The sequence below is a fragment of the Loxodonta africana genome, chromosome 3 (assembly GCF_030014295.1).
Source record: "Loxodonta africana isolate mLoxAfr1 chromosome 3, mLoxAfr1.hap2, whole genome shotgun sequence".
NCBI lineage: Eukaryota > Metazoa > Chordata > Mammalia > Proboscidea > Elephantidae > Loxodonta > Loxodonta africana.
In genome coordinates, this window is record NC_087344.1 from 63,977,807 (window position 1) to 64,005,297 (window position 27,491).

General features: G+C 40.4%; 1 protein-coding gene across 1 annotated transcript in view; it reads left to right on the top strand.

Annotated features, from left to right (window-relative positions):
• Positions 1 to 15,689, top strand: part of YTHDF2 (YTH N6-methyladenosine RNA binding protein F2) — a 32,093-nt gene extending 16,404 nt beyond the window's left edge. The window contains 1 exon segment of the mRNA XM_010595346.3: positions 13,153 to 15,689. Within this exon segment, the coding sequence (XP_010593648.3) occupies positions 13,153 to 13,176 (24 nt within the window). The 3' untranslated portion in view covers positions 13,177 to 15,689.
• Positions 15,690 to 27,491: the final 11,802 nt, after the last annotated feature.

Consider the following 27,491-nt stretch of genomic DNA (forward strand, 5'->3'; position numbering starts at 1 on the left):
GTGTCAAAGTTCAGACTTTAGCCACATCACTTGTGTAATACTGAAGCCATTTAGAAAATATAGACTTAAATATGCTCTTGACTTAATGTGAACTTTTTTGTTAGAGTGTGGTTGGCAGATAGAACTTTGAGTATGTGTGTGTAAAAAAAATTGCAACGTGCAAATTTTGTATGAATATTTTTATATTTTGCATTTTTGTTGTAAAATAGAACCAAATTATAAAAGTGTAGAAGGTGAAAGAGCACCCATAATCCCTCTACTCTGATATAACCATTCTTCATTTTGTCTTTTTTCCTTCCCATCTTCACCTACACAAGTGTGTAAGTGTGTATATACGCAGTTATAATTATGTTGTATATAGTATTTATTCTGCTTTTTTTACCTAACAGTATAGGTATTCCCCCCATTTTTTAACCATTTTTGGACATCCATATATCAGGTGGAGCTTGGGCAGCATAGTGTTTTAAGAGCTCGGGTGCTAACCAAAAGGTAGGCAGTTTGAATCTCCCAGCCACTCCTTGTAAACCATATGGGGCAGCTCTACTCTGTTGTGTAGGGTTGCTAGGAGTGGAATTGACTCAAGGCGCAATGGGTTTGGCTTGGTTTATATATCAGGTACTTTTTTTCATATCTCTGATTCTGGCAGTAGTACTGTAAGATAGTTAAAAAACGGTTTCCATTTAACAGACAAGGAATTGAAATTCAAAAAAGATAACTTTGCCAAGATCACCAGTTAGTAAGTAGCAGAGCTGGAATTTGAACACAGGTTTGTCTTGCTGCAAAGCCTCTGTTGTTCTATATGCTCCCTCTTCGCATTTATCTTTAAAAGCTAGAAGTTTTAATGGCCACTGGCTATCTTGAAGTTAAGATGTTAAAGAGCTGTTTATTTTTATATTTTATTGTGCTTTAGGTGAAAGTTTACATAGCAATTAGCTTCTCATTAAGCAGTTAACACACATTGTTTTGTGACATTGTTGCCAGCCCACGATGTGTCAACACTTTCCTCTTCTCTACCCTGGATTCCCTGTTTTCATTTGTCCAGTTTTCTGTTCCTTCCTGCCTTTTTTGTCTTTGGTTTTGGGCTGGTGTGCCCATTTAGTCTTGTATACATGATTGAACTGTGAAGCATGTTCCTTGTGTGTTGCTGTTTGCCCTGTAGACCTGTCTGGAAACCCTATTGGTGTTAGTGGTTAAGAGCTACGGGCTGCTGATCAAAAGGTCGGCAGTTCACTTCCACCAGGTGCTCCTTATAAACTCCATAGGGCAGTTTTACTCTGTCTTATAGAGTTGCTATGAGTCAGAAGATGGCAACAGGTTTGGTTTTTTTTAATAGATTTGTCTAATCTTTGGCTGAAGGGTGAACCTTGGGAGTGACTTCAGTACTGAGTTAAAAGGGTGTCTGGGGGTCATACCTTTGGGGTTTCTCCAGTGTCTCTCAATCCAGCAAGTCTGTCTTTTATGTGTGTGTGTGAATTTTGAATTTTGTTCTACATTTTTCTCCTTCTCTGTCTAGGACCCTGTATTGAGTCTTGTCAGAGCAGTTGGTGGTGGTAGCTGGCCACCATCTAGTTGTTACTGGGCTCAGTCTGGTGGAGGTTGTGGTAGTTGTGGTCCATTAGTCCTTTGGACTGATCTTTCTCTAGCGTCTTTGGTTTTCTTCATTCTCCTTTGCTCCAGCCGGGATGGGATCAGTAGGTGTATCTTAGATGGCTCTCGCAGACTTTTAAGACCCCAGGCACCACAGTCAGATACAGAACATATTCTTTATAAACTATGTTATGCCAGTTGAGCTAGATATCCCCTGAGACCATGGTCCCCAGCCCTCAGCTGAGTAACTCAGTCCCCCAGGGAGTTTGGATGTGTTCATGAAGCTGCTGCTGCTACTTTTTATTTAAAAAAAAAAAAAAAAAGATTATCAGGTTTTTGGTAGGTAAACCCAAAACCAAACCTGTTGCTGTTGAGTAGATTACAACTCAGTGACCCTATAGGACAGAGTAGAACTGCCCCGTAGAGCTTAGGAGAAACACCTGGTGGATTTGAACTGCCGACCTTTTGGTTCGCAGCTGTAGCACTTAACTGCTATGCACCTGTGGTTTCCTTTAGGTGGATAGGAGGGGGTTATTCTTTTAAGTGTATTATGTATATGATAGGGCTTTTATTTTTGAGATTTACATATATCTGTAAGGTTGATATTATTGACAGAACATGAGTCATGAATTTTATGGTCCTGTTAACGTAGTATATATGTAGTGGAAAGGTTAGGACTCAGAAACCAGAGCTGGTTTTATATCTGCCACTGTCAGTGATGTCATTGAGTCTTAGTATTTTTTTTAAAACAGGGAAGATACCTCATTGGTTTGTTAGGAGAATTAAATCTATATATAAATGAAGTGTTTGCACACTGCTCCTTTATGAATGGGTGTTGTGATCCATAATCTCAAGTGTATATATATACATACACACACACACCTTTTTGTTTACTTTGAGTTGGTCATCAAGTTTAATCAGTAACTTTTGACACGATACTTCCTCCTGCTACCAAGTTTCCATTTTGGGGGTCAGTCCTTGGAATGGACTGTACAGGCTCAAGAGTGAGAGGAGGAGGATAATTAAGAGGCTATGGCAAAGTTAAGGGAGATGGAGATGTTGAGGATGGTCTGACTCTGGAAATTTTTTGAAGGTAGAGCTGGAGGAGAATATCATTTATCAAACAGCTGGAAAACTTTCTAATGATTATTTTTTTCTGAATTTACCTCTTGGATGCAGAATATCCTTGTGTTGGGTGTGGGAGGCCTTGACAAGCTATTAAAAACCTTACTCGTTTAATTGTATTCTAATATTGAGTTATGATAATACCAGCCAAATTCAGTTTTGCTGAAGCTTTAGAGGAGAAACTGGTTTTGTTGTGAAATTAGTTTCAGTTCAAATGTAGTTCTTTCTTACTGGAGAGCCAGGGAATGGTTCTGAGATCGATTAGTCAGGTCAGGCAAACCATTTCGTTTGGTTTGAAACTGAGGGGAAAAATAACAAAAAAAACTCAAACTCGTTTTTGTGGAGTCGATTCTCACTACTAGCAACCCTGTAGGACAGAGTAGAATTGCCTCATAGGGTTTCCAAGGAGCAGCTGGTGGATTTGAACTGCCAACCTTTTGGTTAGCAGCCAAGGTCTTAACCATTGCCCTACCAGAGCTCTAGTTTGAAACTAGTGTTTTTAAATTTTACTTTTAGCCACACTGAAAAATCTTAATTTATCTATCTTGTTCTTTGTTCTCACTTGAGGAATTACTAGTCAGACTTACTCACAGTCTGAAATAGTGGGTTATCTGTGCTTTTTTACTTCTGATCCTTTTAGTGACATGTATCTAGGAGTTTAGCTTCTTTCTTATTAAAAGTCTTAGAAAAGATGGAAGGAAAGTTTATTAGCTTATGCATTTATTTCATCCTGGTGTTCTAGTCCAGTTCCTAGGAATTCAGTCCAACTGAATGCCCATTCCGCACTCAAAAAAACTCGAGGATGAGATGATAGATTTTTTTAAACAGCCCTGTTTTAAATTGGAGAGCTAATAAATATTTTGTTTCCTCTCCTGTGGAAGGCATAATATTTTTTTGGGTGTGTGTGTGTGTATATATATGTATACATATATATATCTGATGTATATATACACACCTATATAGATACATATATCTTAGTCTTTCTGCTGTTAGATTAATTTAACTCTCATTGATCGAATTGGAGACTGTAAATGTTTATAAACCATATAAAGCAATGGAAATGGCTTTAGTATAATCATAGTTTTTTGTGTTAACCTATGTAAGTATTCCATATTTTCAACCAGGGGTGTTAAACTTCTGTGTTTTTTGTTCATATCAAAGCTCATGAGGCATAGGAAAAATTAGTTCAGGGCTATATAAATTAATTTAGGGGGAGAATAGATAAATGTTTATCAGATTTTAAAGTTAGTAAGAAAATAAATTCCAACAAATAAGTGCCTCAGTTGTGTTTTATGGCCCGGTTAAAAGTAGAGGGAGAGAGAGGGATGGTAGGGGGAATGAGAAAGGAGAATGTTAAGCTAAATAGAGGAATATGTATTAGGTGAAGGGATTTCATATGTGCAGATTTTAAGTAACATTGCCACCTTGTGGATTTTAGAATATTTCCTCTAGAGACCAAGTCTTGTTTTTTATAATCATAGTTTTAAAGTGGGGAGGGGCTGGGGCAGGATTGATGGATAGAGGTTGTGGGTGCGTGTTACTTCCACTTATTTAAGCCACAGATCAGCTGTTGAGGGCTAGAAATGTCTTACCCTGGTTTATTCTTTTAGTTAATATCTTTAAGTTTATCTTTATTTCTTATGACTGTTTTTTTAGTCTCTTCATGGTTCTCTTTGAGATTGCCAACGGATATAAAGACTAGGTATCTAGGTGTGAATGTCCTAGTGAGAGTTTTGGGAGGGGGTGTGAATTCAGTTAAATTTTACTGTGCTGTTTTTCCTCTACTCTTTGTTAAAGGCATCACGATATCCTCAAGCTTCAGGAATGCCTCTTCCTTTTCTTACTGCATTCAGGTTTTTTTCTGGTTAACTGGGACTTCATAATTCATTTTGTGTTTGAGCTTGAGAATCTATGTTTACCTCTTTGTGATGCCAGAGCCTGCTTCTACCACAGATGTAACTGTGGCTTTTCTCAAGACTGCATATCGTTACTGTCTTGCGGGTGGCTCTAGGAGCACAAAATAAAAAGAGTGAGGCAGGCTCCATGTAACAGTATTATGGCGAAACCAGCTTAGCACACTACCTCCCTTCCTACGATGTATTAGCAGCATCTTCATTTATAAGGACTGGTGTGTCCAACAAGACACAAATGTATGTTGTGCTTATGGGGATTCTGGCTGGAACTTGGGCCCAGTGGAGTTTTAAGTTTGTTCTTCCTGCTTTTCTCCCTGTATTTTATATCCATCATCTTTCTCCTTTTTTCTCCTCTTGCTTTTTCTTTATTAAATATGACCAGGGTAAGATTGTTTGATTTAGAAATGTCAATAAATACAGCTGGTCTACAAGTGAAGCCCTTTGAGCATAAATTGACAGAGCACTTAGTGCAATTCTTCCCAGTGGTAATAGGAAATAATCAAAAAAGTGCAAGAAAAGTTGCTGTCAGAGGCTTTCATAGAAACCAACCTAAAAGGTTATAATGCTTTCTTACGTTATTTAAAATCATCATTTAAAACACCATTTAGAAATAGTGATCCCTGTGTTGGAACCTTCTCTGTCTCCTTTTTTCTTATTCTTAGAGACCTGTAAAAGCTGCTGGGTATAGTGTGTGTGTGTGTGTGCGCGCGTGTGTGTTTAATGAGAACTTTTCAGTGTTGTTAGTTGCCATCCATTTGTCTCAGACTTACGGTGAAATGGCAGCCTTGTGTATATCACAGAATGAAATGTTGCCCGGTCCTGTGCCATCTTGAGTCCTGGTCCATTGTTGCAGCTATTGTGTCAATCCAATTCGTGAGGGTTTCCCATATTTTCATTGGTCCCCTACTTTACCAAGCATCATGTAGTTTAGTGTGTAGGTCCAAGGAAGTAAACACATTTAAAAGCTTCATTAAAATTATTAAAAATAATTTTTTAAACTGTATCACGCATTTATGTTCTAAACAGTTTGAAAACAGAATTTCCTTTGTAATCCTGTTTTTTTTTTTTTTTTAATAATGTGTTTTAGGTTAAATTTTACTTGGCAAATTAGGTTCCTCTTTTTTTTTTTTTTTTAACTCTGGTGGTGTAGTGGTTAAGAATTGTGGCTGCTAACCAAAAGGTCGGCAGTGTGAACCCACCAGGCACTCCTTGGAAACTCTGTGGGGCAGCTCTCCTCTGTCCTGTAGTGTAGCTATGAGTTGAAATCAACCTGACAGCAACAGGTTTGGGGTTTTTCTTTTTCTTAAACAATTTTTATACAGATTTTTCTGTGCCATTGGTTACAGTTTTTATGATATGTCAGCATTCTCATTATTTCCATTCTCTTTGTTCTGTTTCCATTGATCTAGCTTCCCTTCCCCTCTTTGTCATCTCATCTTTGCTTTTGAGTAAATGTTGACCCTTTGGTCTTGTAAAGTTGATTGTTTAAGGGAGCACAACTGTTTTATTTTATAAGCCAATCTATTATTTGTCTGAAAGATAACCTACAGAAATAGCTGCAATTCCAAGCTGAAAGGGTATCTTAGAGCATTAGTCTCGGGGGTTCCTCTAGTCTCTGTTGGTCCAATAAACAAAAAAAACAAACCCGCTGCTTTCGAGTCGATTCTGACTCATAGTGATCCTAATAGGGCAGAGTAGAACTACCCCATAGAGTTTCCAAGGAGCGCCTGGCGGATTTGAACTGTTGACCTTTTGGTTAGCAGCTGTAGCACTTAACCACTACCCCACCAGGGTTCCGTTGGTCTAATAAGTCGGCCTTTTTTAGGAATTTGAGTTTTGTTCTATATTTTTCTCCCATTCTACCTGGGACCTTCTATTGTGTCCCTAGTCAGACTGGTCAGTAGTGGTAGAAGAGGCTGTGGGTTTGTGTAGGCTATTAGTCCCATGGACAAGTTTCTACTTTGAGCCATTGATTGTCTTCATTCTCTTTAGCTCCATATGAGTAGAGACCAATAGTTGTATCTTAGATGGCCACTCGCAAGCTTTTAAGACCCCAGATGCTAATCACCAAATTGGGATGTAGAACGTTATCTTCGTGAACTGTTTTATGCCAATTGACTAACTTGTCTTCTGAGACTATGGTCCCAAGCCTTTTACCCTAGTAAAGCAATCCTGCGAGTTGCTTGGATGTATCTAGGAAGCCTCCAGGAAACCCTGGTGGTGTAGTGGTTAAGTGTTCTGGCTGCTAACCAAAAGGCTGGCAGTTCAGATCTGCCAGGTGCTCCTTGGAAACTCTATGGGGCAGTTCTACTCTGTCCTTTAAGGTCACTATGAGTCGGACTCGACTCAATGGCAGCGGCTAGGAAGCCTCCATAACTGTGCCCCCTATGTGGCTCATTACATATGTGGGTATGTTTGCAGCACACACAAAGGTATATATACACCTGCTTACACATACACCTCTACATGCACGTGCATTTACTCGCACATGCCTTTCTATACACATTACGCATCCAGATCTTCCTACGTAACCACATATGTATTTTTTGATTGTTTTCACTGTTGGAAAACTGCATGGTAGCATTTACCAAAATTATTTCTTCTTCTCACTCACTTCTTAGTCTTTGTTTACTTGGTCAAGTTGTGCTGTCTTCACTCATCACCAAAAGTAACAAGTGTCTATTGTCTAAAAAGTGATTCTCCTCTCCCTCCCACTCCTAGTAACCATCAAAGAACTTTGCTCTCTGTGTGTTTAGCTATTCTCGACTTTTTATAATAGTGGAACCGTACAATATTTGTATTTTTGTGATTGAATTATTTCACTCAGCATAATGTCCCCCAGATTTATTCATGTTATGTTTTGGGGACTCCTCAGTTTTTTTATAGTTGCATAGTATTCTCTTGTATGTGTATTACCAGATTTATTTGTTCATCCGTTGATGGGTACTTAGGCTGTTTCCATCTTTCTACTATTATGAATAATGCTGCAGTGGACATAGGCATGCATTTACTTTTCCTTTTTTATTCTAGTAACAATGTATATAACATTTGCCAATTCAACAGTTTTTACATGTATAATTCGGTGACAGTGCGTACGTTCATCATATTGTGCAGCCATTACCAGTATCCTTTCCCACATTATTCTGCCATCAATTATGGAAAATCAGTGGCCCCCAAACATAACTTTTAATGCAGCCAATTTTTTTTTGCAGAAGGATTCATGAAAACTGTTGTAAGGTTTTTCTTTTTCCCTCATTTTACTATATTTTTATTTTGAAATAATTTCAAATTATTCTGTAATTATTCAAATTACAGAAATTTCAAAAATAGTACAGAGAACTTCCATATACTCTTCTCCCAGATTTACCATTATAACGCTTTTGCCACATTTGCTTTATCATTCTCCTTGGCTGTGTGTGTAATTTTTTTTTTCCTGAGCCATTTATGAGGAAGTTCCAGGCATTATGTCCCTCTCTTCTAAATATTTTGGTGTATAGTTCCTAAGAACAAGAACATACACTTACATAAGCACAGTACAATTATCAAAATCAGAACACTGACATAATACTATTATCTAATCTACAGATTTTATTCAGATTTTGCCAGTTCTCTTAACATTCTTGATAGCATTTTCCATTTCGCCAGCTTCTAACCCCCTCCACCCTCTCATCTCTCCTCCAGGCAGGAGATGGCAACATAGTCTCAAGTGTCCACCTGCTCCAAGAAGCTCACTCCTCACCAGCATCCCTCTCCAACCCATTCTCCAGTCCAATCCATGCCTGAAGAGTTGGCTTTGGGAATGTTTCCTGTCCTGGGCCAACAGAAGGTCTGGGGGCCATGACCACCGGGGTCCTTCTAGTCTCAGTCAGACCATTAAGTCTGGTCTTATGAAAATTTGGAATCTGCATCCCACCGCTCTCCTGCTCCCTCAGGGGTTCTCTGTTGTGTTCCCTCTCAGGGCAGTCATTGGTTGTAGCCAGGCACCATCTAGTTTTTCTGGTCTCAGGCTGATGTAGTCTCTGGTTCATGTGGCCCTTTCTGTCTCTTGGGCTGGTAATGGCGTGTGTCCTTGGTATTCTTCATTCTCTTTTGGTCCAGGTGGGTTGAGACCAGTTGATGCACCTTAGATGGCTGCTTGCTAGCGTTTAAGACCCCAGACGCCACTGTTCAAAGTGGGATGCAGAATGTTTTCTTAATCGATTTTATTATGCCAATTGACTTAGATGTCCCCTGAAACCACGGTCCCCAGACCCCTGCTCCTGCTACGATGGCCTTCGAAGCATTCAGTTTATTCAGGGAACTGCTTTGCTTTTGGTTTACTCCAATTGTGCCGACCTCCCCTGTATTGCGTGCTGCCTTTCCCTTCACCTAAAGTAGTTCTTATCTACTATCTAATTAGTGAATGCCCCTCTCCCACCCTCCCTCCCTCCCTCCTCTGGTAACCACAAAAGAATGTTTTCTTCTCAGTTTAAACTATTTCTCAAGTTCTTATAATAGTGGTCTTATTACAATATTTGTTCTTTTGCAACTGACTAATTTCACTCAGCATAATGCGTTCCAGGTTCCTCCATGTTATGAAATGTTTCACAGATTCCTCACTGTTCTTTATCGGTGCGTAGTATTCCATTGTGTGAATATACTATATTTATCCATTCATCCATTGATGGGCACCTTGGTTGATTCCATCTTTTTGCTGTTGTAAACAGTGCTGCAGTAAACATGGGTGTGCATATATCTGTTCGTGTAAAGGCTCTTATTTCTCTAGGATATATTCCAAGGAGTGGGATTGCTGGATCCTATGGTGGTTCTATTTCTAGCTTTTTAAGGAAGCGCCAAATAGATTTCCAAAGTGGTTTATGCTGTTTCTTTTTGTAGAATGTCACCAGTTTGGGTTTGTCTAAGGTTTCCTCATTATGTACATTCAAGTTATACTTCTCTAGCTGGGATACTACATAAGTGATGTTGTGTCCTTACTTGCATCACATTAGGAGGGACATACAAAATGTCCATTTATGCAATTATTGCTAATTTAACTTTGAGCCCTTGCTTGGGGTGTTATCCACCAGGTTCTCCACTGTAAAGTTAATGTTTTTTTCCCTTTTAATAAATAATTTGTGGGAAAGTATTATGAGACTATGTAAATATCCTGTTCCTCATCAGCTTTTCACTTTCTACTTTTAGCATCCATTGATAATTCTTACCTAATTTGGATATTACTATGAGAGTTGTTTGGAAACCCTGCTGGTGTAGTGGTTAAGTGCTACGGCTGCTAACCAAAAAGGTCAGCAGTTCGAATCTACCATGCGCTTCTTGGAAAGTCTATGGGGCAATTCTCCTCTGTCCTATATGGTTGCCATGAGTCGGAATCGACTCAATGGCAGTAGGTTTGTTTTTTTGGGTTTTTTGATAGTTTACTTATCAGTATAGTTATATAAAAGGAGCCCTGTTGGCACAGTGGTTAAGTGCTTAGCTTCTAACTGAAAGGTGGGTGGTTCGAATCCACCAGCTGCTTTTCAAGAGAAAAAACTTGGTCATCTGCTTCCTTAAAGATTACAACCTAGTAGGAAACCCTATGGTGCTGTTCTGTTCTGTCATATAGGGTTGCTATGAATTGGAATCGACTTGACGGAACCTAACAAAAAGATAGTTATATAATGCTCAAATTGTTGAAGATTTGGCCAGTAGGAGGCCCTTCAAGTAGGATTCTACTCGTTACTCCATTTCTAATCTCTATTGCTATTTTAAGTGAAGATAATATAAAAAAAATCTTGGTCAACCATTTAAAATCCTGTGAAACATTTAAAATATTTTAACTTGTGCCAAATTCACTTATTTTACTTTTTAAGATAGTGTAATATGAATGGATAAAGTGAATATGGGTGTTTTCTTTATTAAATGATTTGTAAATATATAAGCTTTGTGTACACTAGAACTACATATGGAATTAGAAGGGCAATTTAGTCAATTTGCTGAATTGTATCCATGTGCTTCTTGATGTTGCTCAGGGGATTAAGACAGCTAACGCCATTGCTTGTAACGTATTTGTATCATTTAAAATAAGTCTTCTGGCATACAGGTTTACATTAGGACACGGCTTATGCTTGTCCTCTTGGTATCACTGTATAGTTAAGATTCAGGAATCTTTATTTTTGTACTTAGTTTTAGGCAAAATTAAACACGGCACTTGGTAGGACTTAGCAGCATATAAAGAAGAATAAAGTTTGTGTTTAAAAAATGCGACAGTGCAGTAAGTGCCATTATAGAATGCTGTTTTTGAATTTGAGTATTTTAAATCCTGTTATTAAGCATGCTGGTATAAGTGTATTTCTTAGAGAAAAACATGGATTTGGCACAAGAGTGATTCAGAATCTAAGTTTTCTAACCTAGCAGAACAATTTGTACTTCTGGGGTTATATTGTATTAAAATAAGAGATGATAGACTTTCATTGGAAAATCATTCTTAGCCTGTTATCTAATGCTAAACTTGTAAGTGGTTGTGGGTGACATTAAAGACTTGTATTGCTTTCTAGAAGCTTTTGGTCTAGTTGGGTTCTCCACTGTAAAGTTAGGACTAATCTTACATGAAACAAGACAGAATGCGATTTAGTTTTCTGTTGTGGATGCAGATTTAGGAAAACGACATTGAAGGCAATAGTGGTTAAGGAAGTCTCAAAAGCATAGGAATAAGATTTAATCAAGGAACACACATACACACACTGAAGAGTCTAGATTTTCTGAAACCAAATATAGATGTTGGTCAGTAAATAGAAGTTGGATAAATGGAATTCATCCAGATTATGAAAGGCAAAACCAAGGTGATGAGTTTAAAATGGATATGAGAAATAAGGTGTTGAAAGCTTGACTAGTTTAAAAATGTTAATATAGACCATTATTTGATCAACTCCAAAGATTCTTCTTCATCCTTTGTTGTTGTTGTTGTTACTGAGCCCTGTCCTGACCAGCTCCCCCCTTTTATTTCTTTTTCATATATATTATTTATTTTGCTGCTGTTACTGAGAATACGTACAACAAATGTGCAGTTCAACAGTTTCTACATGTACCATTTAGTGACATTGGTTAGATTCTTTGAGTTGTGCAATCACTCCCACCCTCCTTTTCTGAGTTGTTACTTCCTATTAACATAAAGTCACTGCCCCCTAAGGTTCCTACTTTGATCCCATATAGTTCTTAAAAAAACAATGTTTGAGGCAGACATTTTTTTACTAGTTAAGCTAAATTACTGTTTGGTTTTAAGGAGACTTCAGGGGATATTTTTGGTTTAAGGTTTAAAGATAATCTCAGGGTAATAGTTTCAGGGGTTCATCCAAAGGTTTTTTAAACTGAAATTTTCCTATTATAAATGATACACAGTCATTATTGAAATTTTGGGAAAACACATAAGGGAAAAAAAAATTAGCACCACCCAGGAACATCAAAACTTTTGAGGTCTCTTATGTTGAACTACTTTTATTTTCCTTGTTTCTGACTTGAAATTGATTTCCAGAGATAGGAGTTAATGTATGGGTTGTTATTTTATTTAAAAATTTAAAGCGAATTCTAAAGTAATATCCCACATCTTGGTGTGTTGGTGAGTTTATCTCTAGAGCAGGAATAATACAGTTCTTATACGGTGATTATGAAGATCATTATTATAACATATAGTGCCCGAAACATGGAAGCGCTTAAGTGGTAGTTGCTAATTTTAGGGAATGGCTTTAGCAGTAACTTCAGAACCATAGTTACCATAGGATAGATGGGAGCAAGTGGCTCCTGTAATAGATCAGTGAATCATGTGTAAGTTGTAGGCCTGTCTGTTCCTAACTCCGTAATGCTTCTGCTTTTAAAAGCTGTGTAATTGAGTCATTTTTAAACATTGTAATATATGAGGCAGTGTGCGAAATGGAAGGCTGATAACTTTATGAAAGGCTAAAAGAATAATTCTTACAGGAAAATGCGTATTTAGATTTATTTCAGGAAAAACTAAGTATGCAATTTTCAAAATCCACTTCTAGCTAGTTTTTAACCCCCTTGTCTTCCCCAGGAGACAGGAGCTGAACTAAAGGTTTTCTTGTTGGGTTACTATGGATTAGAGGTTTTTTGTACATTAGCTCATTAATTTTCTCCCACAGCTCTTAAAGAAATTGAGGCCTAGGGATATGTCCAAGGCCTTAGGACTAGTATGGGATTTGAATTTAGGTCAGTCTGACTCTAGTACTCTAAGGGCTTTTTTTCTTAGGTACTATGTATGCTGCTTTCCTTCCTCAGGCCATTGATGTATTATTTCTATCAGGCCCATAGTCCTGCCGACTGGCAAGTATTAGCCTAAGCCAAGTATAATTGGAAAACAAATTTTGTATTAATTGGGATGCTTGAGTGTTAATGCTTTGGTTTAAAATATAACAGGTAAAAGCCAGCTTTTATGCACAAATAAGTTTTTACTGAGTTACTCTGTGAAGTTTTAATTTTTAAGCATGTGTGTTCCACTAAGTTTTAACTAACCATTTCAACTTTTTTCTTACCTCTGTAGGAACGTCAAGGTCGTGGGAAATAAAGGCAGTTCTGCACAGACTGCGGCAACGGTTGCATCTGCATATCCTAAAGAGGAAAAAATGACCTTCGAGAGAATTAGGACTTTTTTATTAATTTCATTGACTTCAGAGACGATTGCAGACTTACAGTTTAAGTATTGGAATTTCACAAAAGACATAGGACTTAACTGGAAAATGAAAAAAAAAAAGAAAAAGAAAAAACTAAACAAAAAATCCCTCTAGGGTAGATTAGGTGAAAACGTCCCCTTTATTTTGGCTTTGGTTGTGATTTCAGAGCATAATGCTTTGTTTTTTTGTCTTTTTACTATGTTTTTCGGATTTTAAAGTCCGTAAGTGCATACAGTTTTCTCTATTTTAAACCCTTTCCTCCCCCCGTTTTGACATTTGCACTTGGAGAACACTTGAGTTGCGAAGGTTTTGGGCATCCACCCCAGAAAGTGGTAATTTGGTTTTTCCCTTCCAAACTGGAAGAACATTTTTATGAAGAATTTTTGTCTAGGAAAATTTAACAGTGTTACCCAAGGTTGTGTCTTTAAGGGTGGTTCATTTTCTCTGACCCTTTGTTACTCAAAGTAAAGTACTAGGAGTCCTAAGAAATGTTCTGTTCTTGTACATTATACTGATTAAGTCAGGATTAATTTGATTTCAAAGCTAAGAACAGTGGTAAAAACTTGTTTACAGAAATGCATTTTGGAAGAGAAAATATTGTAAAACGTGTAGTGAATGTTTCTTCAGTTTCTTGTTCAGCCAATGAGGAAAGGGCATTGCCTTTCTTTTTACCATTAATCACTTCTCAATAAACGTGAGATCCTGTTGAGCATCACTTCTAGTACCATTCAGTGTTATTTGAGTCTGATATATTTTGCAAAAGATTTGGAGTATTACTGTGTAAGGAGTTTTAAGAGGTGAGGTGGCAACTATTTAGAAAGTTTATACTAAATGGAAATAGTTGAGGCTTTTTAAGCGAGGGCTGGATAACTCTGACTTCTGCAAAGCAAGGTGGGCCAAGGTTCATCCTGCTTTGTTTCTGGATTCTTCCCAGAAGAGGTAGAGCCATTCAACACATACTTGTGTTATTAGGGTGCCAGGCACTGTGCTAATTCCATAGAATCTGGCTGGATGGCTTATGTGTAAAATACTTTAGAACTCTGTATCAAGGATGTAGTGAGATACAAACAAGATTGTTTAATCCTAAGCATGGCTTACTAGATAAGGATACAAGTTGGACCCAGATCCCCAAGAACAAGAAAATCCAATGGGCTTGGATCTTTGTGAACCTTATAGCAGTACTTGGTTTGCCTTGGTTCATTTCCTAAAGTTTGGGGGCTTCTTTGCCTTAAAGATTTTTAGCTCTTAAGATGTCCCAATTAGAGTTAGGAAAGCGTATAAAAACTTCTGTAAGAAAGGGTTCTGAAAATGGGTTTTGATACTGTTGGACAGTTTTTTTTTTGTTTGTTTTGTTTTTGCCTACAATTGACTTAACCATCCTATTCTACACAGTCGAGACTGCTAAACTCAAGGGTGCCTGTAAATGCTGATATGTAATTAGCATTAGAGTTGACACCTCAGTTAAGAACTTTTCTCTGCCTACCAGAAGCATTTTAACCAGAAGCATAGTGCAATATTCCTAAATTTTCCTATTTGCTAAGTTTTTTGAAATCTGTTCCCCCCAAATTGGGAAATTCTTTGTGTTTTCATCAGTTCGACGATGTCCAGTTTCCCAATTGGAAATGTTGCATTCAGTGTTTTCATTTTAGTTCAAACTTCTATAACTTCTGGAAGACTCCCTTTGGCTTAATTGTTCAGTACTTCACCTTTAAAAGGGAAAGTATCCAGAGATAGCAAGTTCAAAAATAATTTTACATAGATTTTCCTGCCTCGTATTCAAGTTAGATAATGAGATTCAAGATACTTTTTGGCAGTCTGAAATATTAGCATCTTTGTAGTTTAAGCCAGTGCTTTTTTTTTTTTCATACGACATACAGAAGATACTGGTATGGCTTTGGGGATAAACTGAAAGGAATTCGAAGCCCTTGATAAGGCTGCTTACCTAGCCCTGAGTGTTGAGGTATTCAGGATCTTGGGGTATAATTAAGATTTTTTTTTTTTTTAATGTATTCTGTAGTACAAAAAATTAGGCTGTTTTCACTCTGAGTTTGGTCCAAAAGTTGGTTTAGTGAAAACCCCAAAATACAACTTAAACCAGGCCTCTGATTTGCTAGGTAACTTTGCCAGGGGAAATTGTTGACTTATTTGCCCTCAAAGCTTTTTGTTATTTGTAAACGTGATGACTTTGGATAGCTATGTTTGTTCATTTTTCTCCTTTGTTGAAGACAAGGGGAAAAAATCTCACCACATAACCATCAATGTTGTAATCACAAATTTTGAACCTTTACTGTGAACAAAATGTGTCTCACATTCACTTAGTTTTATTTAATTACATTTGATTATCTCCCTCAATATATTTTCATTAAAAAAAAAAAAACTGAAATGTTTCACAGAAAAGTTGCAAGAATAGTAAGAGATCTCATACCCTTCACCCAGCTTCTAATGTTAACATTTAATATAACCATTGTAAATTATGAAAACCAGCAAATTAACACTGATATGGTAGTATTAACTAATCTACAGACCTTGTTTAAATTGTGCCACTTGTCCCGATAATGTCTTTTTTTCTGATTCAGCATCCAGTCCACCTCACTTCATTTAGTGTCCTTAGTCTCCTCCAATCTGTGACAGTTCTTCAGTCTTCATCTTTCATAACCTTGGCACTGTTGAAGAGCACTGGCCAGTTATTTCGTAGAATGCCCTTTGAGTTGGATTTGTCTGATGTTTTTTTCAGTATTAGATTGAGGTTACTTTTGGCAGTAATACCACAAAAGTGACGTACCCTTCTCCGAGCATCATATCGGGTACATGATGTAGGTATATCTTACCGATGATGTTAACTTTGATCCCTTGGTTAAGTAACACACTTTGGGCCACTAATTTTGGCATCTATGGATAGTTCTTGCCTGCAACGAGGAGTACTGTGGCGGTTGCCAAATGCTAACTTTATATTGTTCCTTCTACATTTACTAATTAAAATTCTGTGAGGAGGAGCTGTCCCTCCTCCCCATTTATTCGATAGTATCAGTATGGACTCGTGGATATTTTATCCAATGCTATAATTTGTTTTGTTCACCACTTGTCCCAGCTTTGGCCATTGGGAGTTCCTTAAAAGCGTCTTCTGGGTTTTTGACATGCCCCAAACATTTTTGGAGTCCTTCCTTGTTCTCTGGCACTACAAGATGTTCCAAGCTAGTATTTTTTTTCCCTGCCTCAGCCCCATTTTTCCAAGGAAGATTTATTGGAGAATACTTAGAAACCATCTCTTGATTTTTTTAAAAAACAATTCTTAAAATTGAAACAGGTTGTTAAATTGGGATTTTTATTAACAGGTCTAGGTGCAAAATTAAAAAAAATCAAAATGTTCAACCATTTCATTTCTTCCTCCCCTTTCATGGTGCTATAGATTAATGAATCGAGTTACAATAACTTCATCTAGAGTGAGGCTAGGTCCCTTTGTTCGTCTGCATCCTTCCATTCCTTACTTAGTCTTGTAAAACGTGCGTGCTGTCCGGTCGATTCCTACTTAGACCCCGTAGGACAGAAATGAACTACCCCCATAGGATCTAACCTATAATCTTTACAGAAGCAGACTGCTACATCTTTCTCCCTCAGTGTGGTCTGTTAGCAGCTGAGCACTTGACCCTCGTGCCACCAGGGTTCCTGCCTTATAGAAATCCAAAATGTTGGAAGTCCTAGTTTCCAGCTCATACAAAATTTTAGGGGTTCAGTGGTTTTTTCCTACCTATGAGAAAATAAATGAACATGTACTACAACTTTCCATTTTTCATTATGGAAAAAATAGAACTTGGATATTGCCAACTTTTATCTTTATTTGAAAAATTGTGATTTATGTTATGAATATAGGACCCTTCATTCTGAAAATGGGAGCGGGAGTAAAAGTATTCCTTGGATTCAGATCTGATAGTTTACAATCAGGCTTTTTCTGGATTGGGAAAGCCATGTCGCTTTCTCATGACTGTCACGGCTAGTGCAGTCTGGGCAGTTGAATGGAAACTCCTTACCCCCTGAGAAGTCCTTCTTTGTAACTATAATATTTATTAGTCCCTCAGTGGCGCAAATGGTTAAGCACTCGTCCACTAGTTTGAACCCACCCGGAGGCGCTTTGGGAGACTGACCTGGCGATCTGTTCCCGAAAGGTCACAGTCTTGAAAACCTATGGAGCAGTTTTACCCTGCACATGGGTTGGCCATGAGTCCCTATCGATTCCAGGGCAACTAACTTAACAGCTGCTGGGTTTGCACGTGGAGAGCTGACACAGCTGTGGAAAAACCCACCCACAGTGAGGTTAATTGGAGAAAGCCCCACACCTGACTTGTGCTAGCACACGAACCACAAACCTCCAGCTCTCCGGCTCCAGGTTTCCGCCTGCGGGGGTGTCGGGCTGTGGGACGGCCCTCCCCACCCCAGCAATTTCCGCCTCGCTGCGCCCCGCTGCTGGGCTGGGCGACGGGACGGCGCGTGCGCCGAGCCTGCAGACACGTGGTCTGCTGCGGCGCTCCTGGCTCCTCCGGGGCAGTTCTTTGTTCCTTCTACCACCTGATTGTCTCCGTGCTCCCCTGACCCCGCCAGCTGTAGCCCACAGCATCCTGGAGGCCGCGCTGCATACCCTCTCCTTAGTTTAGGTTTTTCCCCTGCCCTGACTGAGCTGTTTTAAGGCGAAACGACCCTAAAGTGGTGTCCGCCATTGCTCTTGCGCCTGCGCGGAGTTGCTTTTCTTCGCCAGCCCCTTACCCCCTTAGCTGCTCAGCTGAACTGAGTTGCCTGAGGGGCGGGGAATGGGAACTCCCGCATCCTACTGGCCGTGCAAGGATGACAGTATCATGTATGGCTTACTGCTTCTACCTCTAAAAAAAATGCTCAGACATGTGGGTGGCTAAAGACTGGAAAACTATTACTCTGGCCTCACCTGCTGTCCGTAGGGACTACTCACGTACTTGAGAAAAGTCTCTTTTAAAGGACAGCTCCCTAAGGAAACTCCCAGTTTTGCCGCTCTGTCCAGTTTTGTGTGTAAGTGTACTCATCTTTTTTTTTTCTGTCTATTCATTCAGTCTGTATTTTGTGAGCCTCTGTTGGTGCTATTACTGTGCACTAGAGGAAAGAGAAACTTATACGGCCCTCTCAGAATTCCGTTTAGGAATTACACTGTAATTTAGTCTGGGGTTGTGGGAGATATGCACAGGCTGCTGTAAGAACAGATGAAGAGCCTCTATCCAGCTGATTGCTCTTTTTCTGTGTTGGATTTTCCTCCATAGTTTTGTCCTTAATCTCAGTGGAAACCACGTGAGCACCTTGGCTCTTCATCCTCGTTCACAGCTTCAGCTCTCACTCATAGGCCTCTGCTCTGTCATTAAGGAGCTGTGGCGTTGGGCAAGTCAGTGCTTTGCTCTGTGCACACGTTTCCTCGTTGCAACGAGGAAATGACCTCTGAAGCCACTGGATCCTATGGTTTTTGCAGGGATTTAAATTCTTTTTAACTAGTAGTGCTTTTGTAACAATAAAAATGTCCAGACAGTTACATGTGTAGAGTAAAAAGTGTCTATGTACACTTGGTATAAGAGTTTGCTATACTTCTAAATCTTTTCAAAAGGTTTTCCTTTATGATATATTGGTATATATAGCATGTGTGTGTTCCTAAATATGTACATATAGATACAATTTTAAGTTATTTTACAAATTAGGAGTAACAGCAAACCATCCGCGAGTGTTTTTCACCCTTAGTCATGATTCCAGGAGTTTTTTATTCTGGTCTGTTAAAGAAAGGCCCAGGGCTTCCCTGACACCTAATATAGATGGCCTCCTGGGAGCTTTGGGTGAGCCGCTCCCCAAGGGCCGGGTCTCAGTCATCAAAAGCAACTTGGCAAAGGCCAGTCCTTCTGATCTTGTTCTTCTTAATCATTGGAACGTAGGCTTTTCCAGATTTCTGCTTCCCCAAATCTCTTCTTTTAAAATAGTTAGGCACTCCATTTTTAGATGAGTGTCATCCCACAGCAAGGCATATTAGAGCAGGAGTATTGGGCATGTGGTTGGAGAGCAAGCCCATGGCCAGTATTGGATAGGGAGGATAGAGCCGGGAAGGGCTGCTTCATGCCAGGCCCAGTTCTAAGGCTTAGGGATGCTGGATAGGGAGGATAGAGTCGGGGAGGGCTGCTCCATGCCAGGCCCAGTTCTAAGGCCTAGGGATGCTGGATAGGGAGGATAGAGCTGGGGAGGGCTGCTCCATGCCAGGCCCAGTTCTAAGGCCTAGGGATGCAGCACAGAACTAAAAGCCTCTGCTTTCAATGGGGCTTTAACTCTGGTGGAGCAACAAATATGTCAGATGGTGATGAGTGCTATAGAGAAAAGTAATACAAGATAAGAAGAATCTGAGAGCTGGAAGGGGGAGGCGTGCTAACAGAAGCCCAGAGAAATGAGAGAGGAACACAAATTGGATAGGACTTTAAGAATAGAGCACCAGTTTGTTTTTAAAAGTATTTTTTGTTGTTGTAAAGATACATATAACCCAACATTTGCCAAGTCAAGACTTTTCACATGTATAATCTAGTGACAGTAATTACATTAATCACGTTGGTGGGCGCCCACATTTGAGAAAAGTGTATCACCTTTTCATTTTCCCTCACCATGCCTTGCAGCGTTCAGCCTCTCCTCAGTCAACTTAAATTCTGTGGTTCATCATAATACCCCTCCCCTCCATGTATTCACCATCAACTCCCTTGCCTCTTGCTTCATCAAATTTAATTGACAAACTGCAATCCTAGTTAAATCCAATGCTCCACCTACCTGCAGCTTAAAAAAAAAAAAAAGTAGCTTAGAGTGGGGAAAAACATTCAACCAGCATCTCATTGTAAATTTATGATCAGTCTCAAGAGGGAAATCATCAACCTCTCCCCGCACGAGTCACACTCCTACCCTCTAAGATCACCCCCTTTCATACCTTCTCCTCAAACCTCAGCATCTCTCGTCCCATTTGTACTCTAAGCTAATGACCTCATTTGCTACTTGACTGAGAAAAATCAAAAGGAAACTTCCAACCCCGCTGCATTTCCTCACCTACTCACCGAAGCTGCCTTCCCACCTGTTGTTACAGATCATTGTTTCTCAAAGTACAGACTCTGGGTCAGCAGCATCACCACCTGGGAACTTGCCAGAAATGCAAATTATCGGTGCCCACTGACCCCCGCCCAACCTACTGAATCAGAAATTCTGGAGGTTGGGGCCCACCAATCATGTTTTAGCAAGTTCTCGCAGTGATTCTGTTGCATCCCAGAGTTTGAGAACCAGTGCCCTTGGACTCTCCGTGTTTCTGTGTAGAACAGATCCCCTCCACTTGTGCACCTGATCTCATCAACCCAAGAACGTGACTCCATCAAATCTTCCTCTTTCCCACATCACATGTACCATATCCTTCCTTGTTCTCTGTTATGTTTCCTCAATTGGATCTTTCCAACAGCAGCATACAAACATGCTGTTGTTTCTCCCATTTCTTCTGCCATTTCTCTAGTCTCCTATGCAGCAAACCCTGAAGAAGAAGCGGTACTCATTGGCTCCATTCCTCCCCTTCCATTCTCTCTAATCCACTCCAATCAGGCTTTTATCCTCTTCATTTCAGTAAAACTGTTCTTGTCAAGTTCACCTGTGGCTGCCAGGTTGTTCATTCAGCCCCATATTTTTCCACCTAAAAGCAGTTGATATTATCCTCCTTTATATAGTTTCTTCACTTGGATTCCAGCACAGCACCCCTCTTGATTTTCACCCTACTTCGCTGGGGTTGTTCTTACTTAGTCTCCTTGGCTGGTTTCTCCTCTTCTCTTCATCCTCTTGATATCAGAGCAACTGAGGGCTCAGTCAGTAAGTCTATGCTTATTAGATTTCATCCAGTCCCGTGGGTTTAAACACCATCTATGTGCTGTGGACCAGTCCAGACCTGCCTCTTAATCTCTGGTATATTGAACTGCCTGCTGTTCTCATCACTGGATGTCTCACTAGCATTTTAAATCCAACACTTCCAAACACAAACCCATACCCTCCCTTTCCTTCCTCATCTTCCCTACCTTGTTTGACAATTTTATCTTTCTAGTTTCTCAGACCAAATCCTGTTTCACTCCCTTTATCGCATTCTTCCCCAATGCCATCGAGTCGATTCCAACTCACAGTGACCCTATAGGACAGAGCAGAACTGCCCCATAGAGTTTCTAAGGTGAATTTGAAGTGCCAGCCTTTCGGTTAGCAGCCCTAGCTCTTAACCACTATGCCACCAGGGTTTCCTTATCACATTCTACACCATATAAATCAGCAAATCTTATTAGTTGGCCACTTCTTACCACATCCACTGCTCCCACCCTGCTCTAAGTCACCATCCTCTCTCACCTAGATGTTTACAACAGTCTCTTAGCTGATCTCTGCTTCCATCATTGCTCTCTACAGTCTATCCTCTCCCCCCAAACAGAGGATCCTGTGAAAACGTACATCAAATCATGTCAGTTCTCAATGGCTCTCATCTCACTCAAGGTAAAATCCAAAGCCTTCAATGGCCCACCAAGCCTTACTCTTTCTGGCCCCCTCATTCCCACTGTCATCTCACTTCCTACTGTTTTCCCTCTTCTCTGCTCCACTTACCTTGGCCTCCCTGCCACTCTTCAGATATGCCCCGCTCCTACCAGAGGCTCTTCACCTCAGCTGCAGCTTCCGTCTGGAATATTTTTCTTCCGCTCACAGCTCACATATCTGCAAGGCTCTTTCAGCTCTGTTGCAGAGGCTCCCTTGTGAGGGAGGTCTCCTCTGACTATTTACAATCACTCTCCCATCTCTCATGGTCCCTGTCCCCCTTTCTCCAAGTTTACAGCAGCTCGTGGTGGACCTGAGAGTTCTCACCACTCAACCCCACCCTACCCCAGATCTTTCTCTTTCTACTCTAGAATAAGGAGTCAAGAAGGCTAACAAAAAACTGTCAGATCAGTTTAAAAAATGGAATGTATCCATAATTACTGGTTAGTAGGATTTAAAAGATACAGTTTTTATTCTCCCATACGAACTCTTTCTACTTCACTAGAATAAAAGAACTCTGAACTGGGGCTCAAAAACCTTGGATCCTAGGCCTGGACCTACCAATAACCAGCTCGGTGACCTGTGGCAGGCGAGTTATTAGGTTTGATCTCCTTGGGAAGTGAGAGAACTGGGCTAAATGATCTGTGAGATTATCCTACATCCAGCCTATCAGCAAGTCCTCTCGGCTCTGTTTCTAGAATAAACTCCAGTACTGCCACCATCTAGCTCGTGTCCTCATTATCTCTTACCTGGGCTGTTGGGTCAGCCTCCTTACTGATCTCCCTCCTTCCACTTTTTTTTTTTTTTTTGAGTATTTTACTGTGCTTTAGATGAAGGTTTACTTAGCAATTTGATTTCCCATTCAATGATTCATACATACATTGTTTCATGGTCTTGGTTGTAGTCCCCACAATGTGTCAGCACTCTCCCCATTTCCTCCCTGGGTTCCCGGTTTCCACTCATCTGGTTTCCCTGTCCCTCCCTGTCTTCTCATCTTTAATTTTGGGCAGATGTTGCCCTTTTGGTCTCGTCTAGTCGATTGTTCTAAGGAGCACATTCTTCACAGATACTAATGTTTATTTTATAGCCCGTCTATTGTTGGGCTGAAAGGTGGCCTCCAGGAGTGCCTATAGTTTCAAGTTAGAAGGTTGTCTTAGGGCAATAGGCTCTTTCAGACCAGTAAGTCTGGTCTTTTTTTTTAACTTAAATTTTGTTCTGCATTTTTTATTCATTCTACCTGGGACCATCTATCGTGATCCTGGTCAGAGTGATCAGTAGTAGTATAGAGGAGGCTGTGTTTCATGTGGGCTGTTAATCCCTTGGATTAATTGCTTCTTTGGGTCTTTGGCTTTCTTTGTTCCTGGTGGGAAGAGACCAATAGTTGATTCTTAGATGGCTGCTTGCAAGCTTCTGAGTCCCCAGACGCTAATCACCAGGCTAGGATGTAGAACGTTACCTTTATGAACTGTGTTTTGCCAATTGACCTAGATGTCCCCTGAGGCTATGGTCCTTAGCCTTTGTGTCCAGTAGTTCAGTCCAGATGTCTAAGTAATTTCTATAACTGTGCCACCTATACGCACTCTTATATATATGAGTGTACACACAGAATTTACAAATATGTATGTCTGTCTTCCCACTCTTGTCCTTTAATGCACTTTCCACATAGCTAAGTGAATTTTTTTTTGACAAATACAAATCAGAGCATGCTGCTTTCCTGCTTGAGCCCTCCAGTAGCTTTCCACTGCACTTAGAATCACACCTGTGCTCCTTACCCTGACCGACGTGGCCCTTCGCCGCCTTATATGATTCCGTGGGCCCCAGCTCCAGCCACAGTGGTTTCCAGCTCTTCCAATCTGCCAAGCTCCTTTCTGCCTTGGCAAACCTTCTTCCTCTGCTTGGTCACTCTTCCTCCTCATTCACCCCTGGTGGATTCCTTCTGATCTTTTAGGATTCACCTTGAATGTCATTTCCGGAGAGTGAGCTTCCTTTCCTGACCAGCTTATCTAAAACCAGATCTCCGCTGTTATTTTCAAATTCAGCTCCCTACATATTTGTTGGCATCATAGCATTTATCGCAATGTAACATTATTTTAATTCATGTAATACCCGAACAGTGAAGTGCCATACAGTTGTAAAAAAGATGAAATCTATGTATTGACACGGAATGATCTGAGATATATTGTTAAGTGAAAAAAAACAAAAACAAAATAAGGTGCAGTACAGTGTATGAATCCCGCCACTTGTGTAATAAGCGGGGGGGGGGGGATATATTTGCTTGTATGTGCATACATTATCTCTGGATGGATACAGAAGAAACTGATAACATTGTTTGCCTCTGTGGAGGGAACTAGGTAGCCAGGGGGACGAGTGTGCACCCTTTTGTATTTTGAATCATATTAATGTACCACCTATTAAGAATAAATCAATATTTAAAAGTTGTTGACTTGCTTTGTTTCCTGTCTTCCTAAAGAGAACATAAACTTCATGAGAGCATGCACCATGTCCCCTCTTGTTCACTGTATTGTCACCAGCATTTCACACAATGCCTGGCAACTAATAGGTAAATATTTATTTACAGAATGAATGAATGAACAAAGGCTCCTTCCAGCTCTAACATTGTGGTTCTAATCTTAAGGCTCCAAGGATGCAAGATGTGGATTCCAGGGCCCAGCCACTCAGAGGCACAAAGAGAGACACTGAGTTCCTTTGTAGTGTGGTGTATTGGCTTTCTTTGTTATCGTCACCTGTTGCCCATTGCCATTGAATTGATACTGACTCATAGAGACCCTATAGTACAGAGTAGAACTGCCTGATAGGGTTTCCTAGGCTGTAATCTTAAGGAGAACACATGGCCAGGTCTTTTCTTCCATGGAGCTGCTGGTGGGTTTGAACCTCTGACCTTTTGGTTCACAGCCAAGCTCTTAACCACCGTGCCACCAGGGGTCCTTCTTGTTATCATTAAGCTTTTTTGAAAAGGCAATGGGATTGTATGGAGGGTGGGGCGGGGAGCAGGACTAGCCACCGATGTGCGTCTCAGCGAAGAGCTCAGGTAGCCAAGAGGGCCCTGTCCTATTCAGACCATGTCCCCCCATCATGGCTTCTGGGGACAGCAGCTTCAGGGACAGGCAAAGCAGTCCCCTTTCCTGTGTCCTAAAACATAACAGCTCCTATCACACTCCAGTTCCCAGTCTGCCTTCTGCACTAGATTCTCAACTTCCTGAGGTCTGGTACTAGATTAGCTTGTATACTCAGAGCCTAGCATAAAAAACAAACAAACAAAAGCCACAAACGCGTTACAGTGGAGTCCGACTCATAGTGACCCTATAGGACAGAGCAGAACTGCCCCATAGAGTTTGGTGGATTTGAACTGCCAACCTTTTGGTTAGCAACCGTAGCACTTAACCACTATGTCACCAGGGTTTCCCAGAGCCTGGCAGAGAACATAACAAATGAATCAATGAATAGAACAATAAAAGATCTTGAGGGGACTCCAGAACAAGCAGAGAAGGGCTATAATCAGGAGCTGCCATACCCATAATAGCCAGGAGGTGGCAGTAGAGGAACATCTCCTTAGCTGCCAGCTCTCCCTGAGCCTTCCAGTTTGGGGCACAGAGTTCTATTTTGACCAAGCAGGGAGTGGAGTTTAGCTAATTTTTGACAAACTACTAAGCACTGTATGTACTAGGTAATAGGAATAGTAAGAAGAGGCACAGCTGGGCCAGGGAGACAGAAATCAACACTGTATAGGAAGACAAATACTATTCTGCCCTTTGGAGTACTGAGAAGGGAATGATTGTGTGTGTTTGAGGAATTTCGGGAGGTGACATTTGAACTGGGCCTTGAAAACGAGGGGGATTTTTTCCAATCGGAGACCATTCTATAGGTAGAAGGGATAGCTTCATGGGAGAGTGGGGAAATGGTGAATTGCCAAGGATGGTTGGATTATTCTGCGTTTGGTGGGAAATAAAAGGATAAAAAATTCAGCTCTTTGGGAGTGTGTATTTTTAATGAAAGAACAAAAGACTTATGAATTAACTAATGCAATGCATGCATTAGGGCCTCAATGGACTAAGATTTCTGTGTCAGACATCTCATAGGGGCTCAAAAACTTGTTGAATGAATGAATTCTGGAGTTCTGGGTGGTTTCTTGGCTGAGTAGTATGTCCTTGCTAATACTTTAAGAGTGCATTTCCCAGTATTCGTTTCACCTCTGTGAGAAACTTTTCATAGACAGCTTTTCTCTCCTCAAAGACAAGAAATCCTAGCCTCAAAGGGGAAAGGATCACAATGGCCTATAAGGTTTCTGTCACCCAGGGCCTCATTAGAAGATTCTCAAGTCCTATCCCTGGAATATAGTCTCCTTCCTCAGGGCTCAGGCAATAATAATTACTGCTTATATTTCTATAAAGGAGCCCCGATGGTGTAGTGGTTAAGTGCTCGGCTGCTAACTGGAAGGTCCGTAGTTCGAATCCATCAGCTGCTCCTTGGGAGAAAGATGTGGCAGTCAGTTTCCATAAAGATTACAGCCTTGGAAACCCTACAGGACAGTTCTACTCTGTCCTATAGGGTTGTATGAGTTGGCATTGGTTGGCAATGGTTTTTTTTATGGGTTATATTTTTATAGTAACTAATATCATCACGCCCATGTTGATAAATCATCTGGACATGTTTCAACCCTTTTTTTTTTTTTTTAACTTAATACAGAGGGCTACTTCTTCCTGGAAACTTTCTCTTTCCAACTTGAGTTACTGTGTGCTCTTTGTTGGCTGCCTGTCTCTCATTTCATTTGACTCCTCCTCTTCCTGTCCCAAGCTGCTTAAGGTTGGGGCTCTGGGCCTGAGTCCTAGGCCCTTGCCTCCTCTTATTGTCTTCTTTTCCTGGTGATCTTATTCTTCCCCATTGTTTCTATTACAGTCTAGCTGTCAACAGTCCTCAGAGCTCTCTCAGGAGCCCTCTCTTCTGAGCTCCAGCTCACATATCCAGTAGTCTACTTGACTTTTTTGTGCCTCCAGGGCTCCCCACTAATTATTTCTTTATTTCTGTTGTTGTTGAGAAAATACACAGCAAAAGCATACACCAGTTCAAGTTGGTACACGTACAATTCAATGACACTGATTACATTCTTTCAGTTGTGCAACTGTTTTCACGCTCCTTTACTGAATTGTTCCTCCTCTATTAACATAAACTCATTGCCCCCTAAGGTTCCTTTCTAATTTTTTGAGTTGCTTTTGTCAATTTGATCCCATATAGACAGATCATAAAAGGGCACAATGCTCAAGGCAGACATTTGTTATTAAGCTAAACTACCGTTTGGTTTAAAGAAGGGAATATCAGATCAGTCTACCTGATTTTTTCACTTGAGTGTTTCTTAGGCACCTTACTCTCAACATGTCCAAAGAGTTCTCATCTTCCCCACAGACTCTGTTCCCCTCCAGGGTCTCTATCCTGGTGAATGGCTCCATTGTCCAATCAGTTGCTGAAGCTAGAAGCCTGTGTGAGTCATGCTTGACTCAAGTCCTAATCATGCCACCCCTCCAATGTCGCCTGAATCTTCCCATTGCTCTCCATCCCACCACTACCACTCTTCTGTCTATTCTCCCCTCAGCAGACTTTCTAAAAAAATAGAAATAGGATCATGAAACTT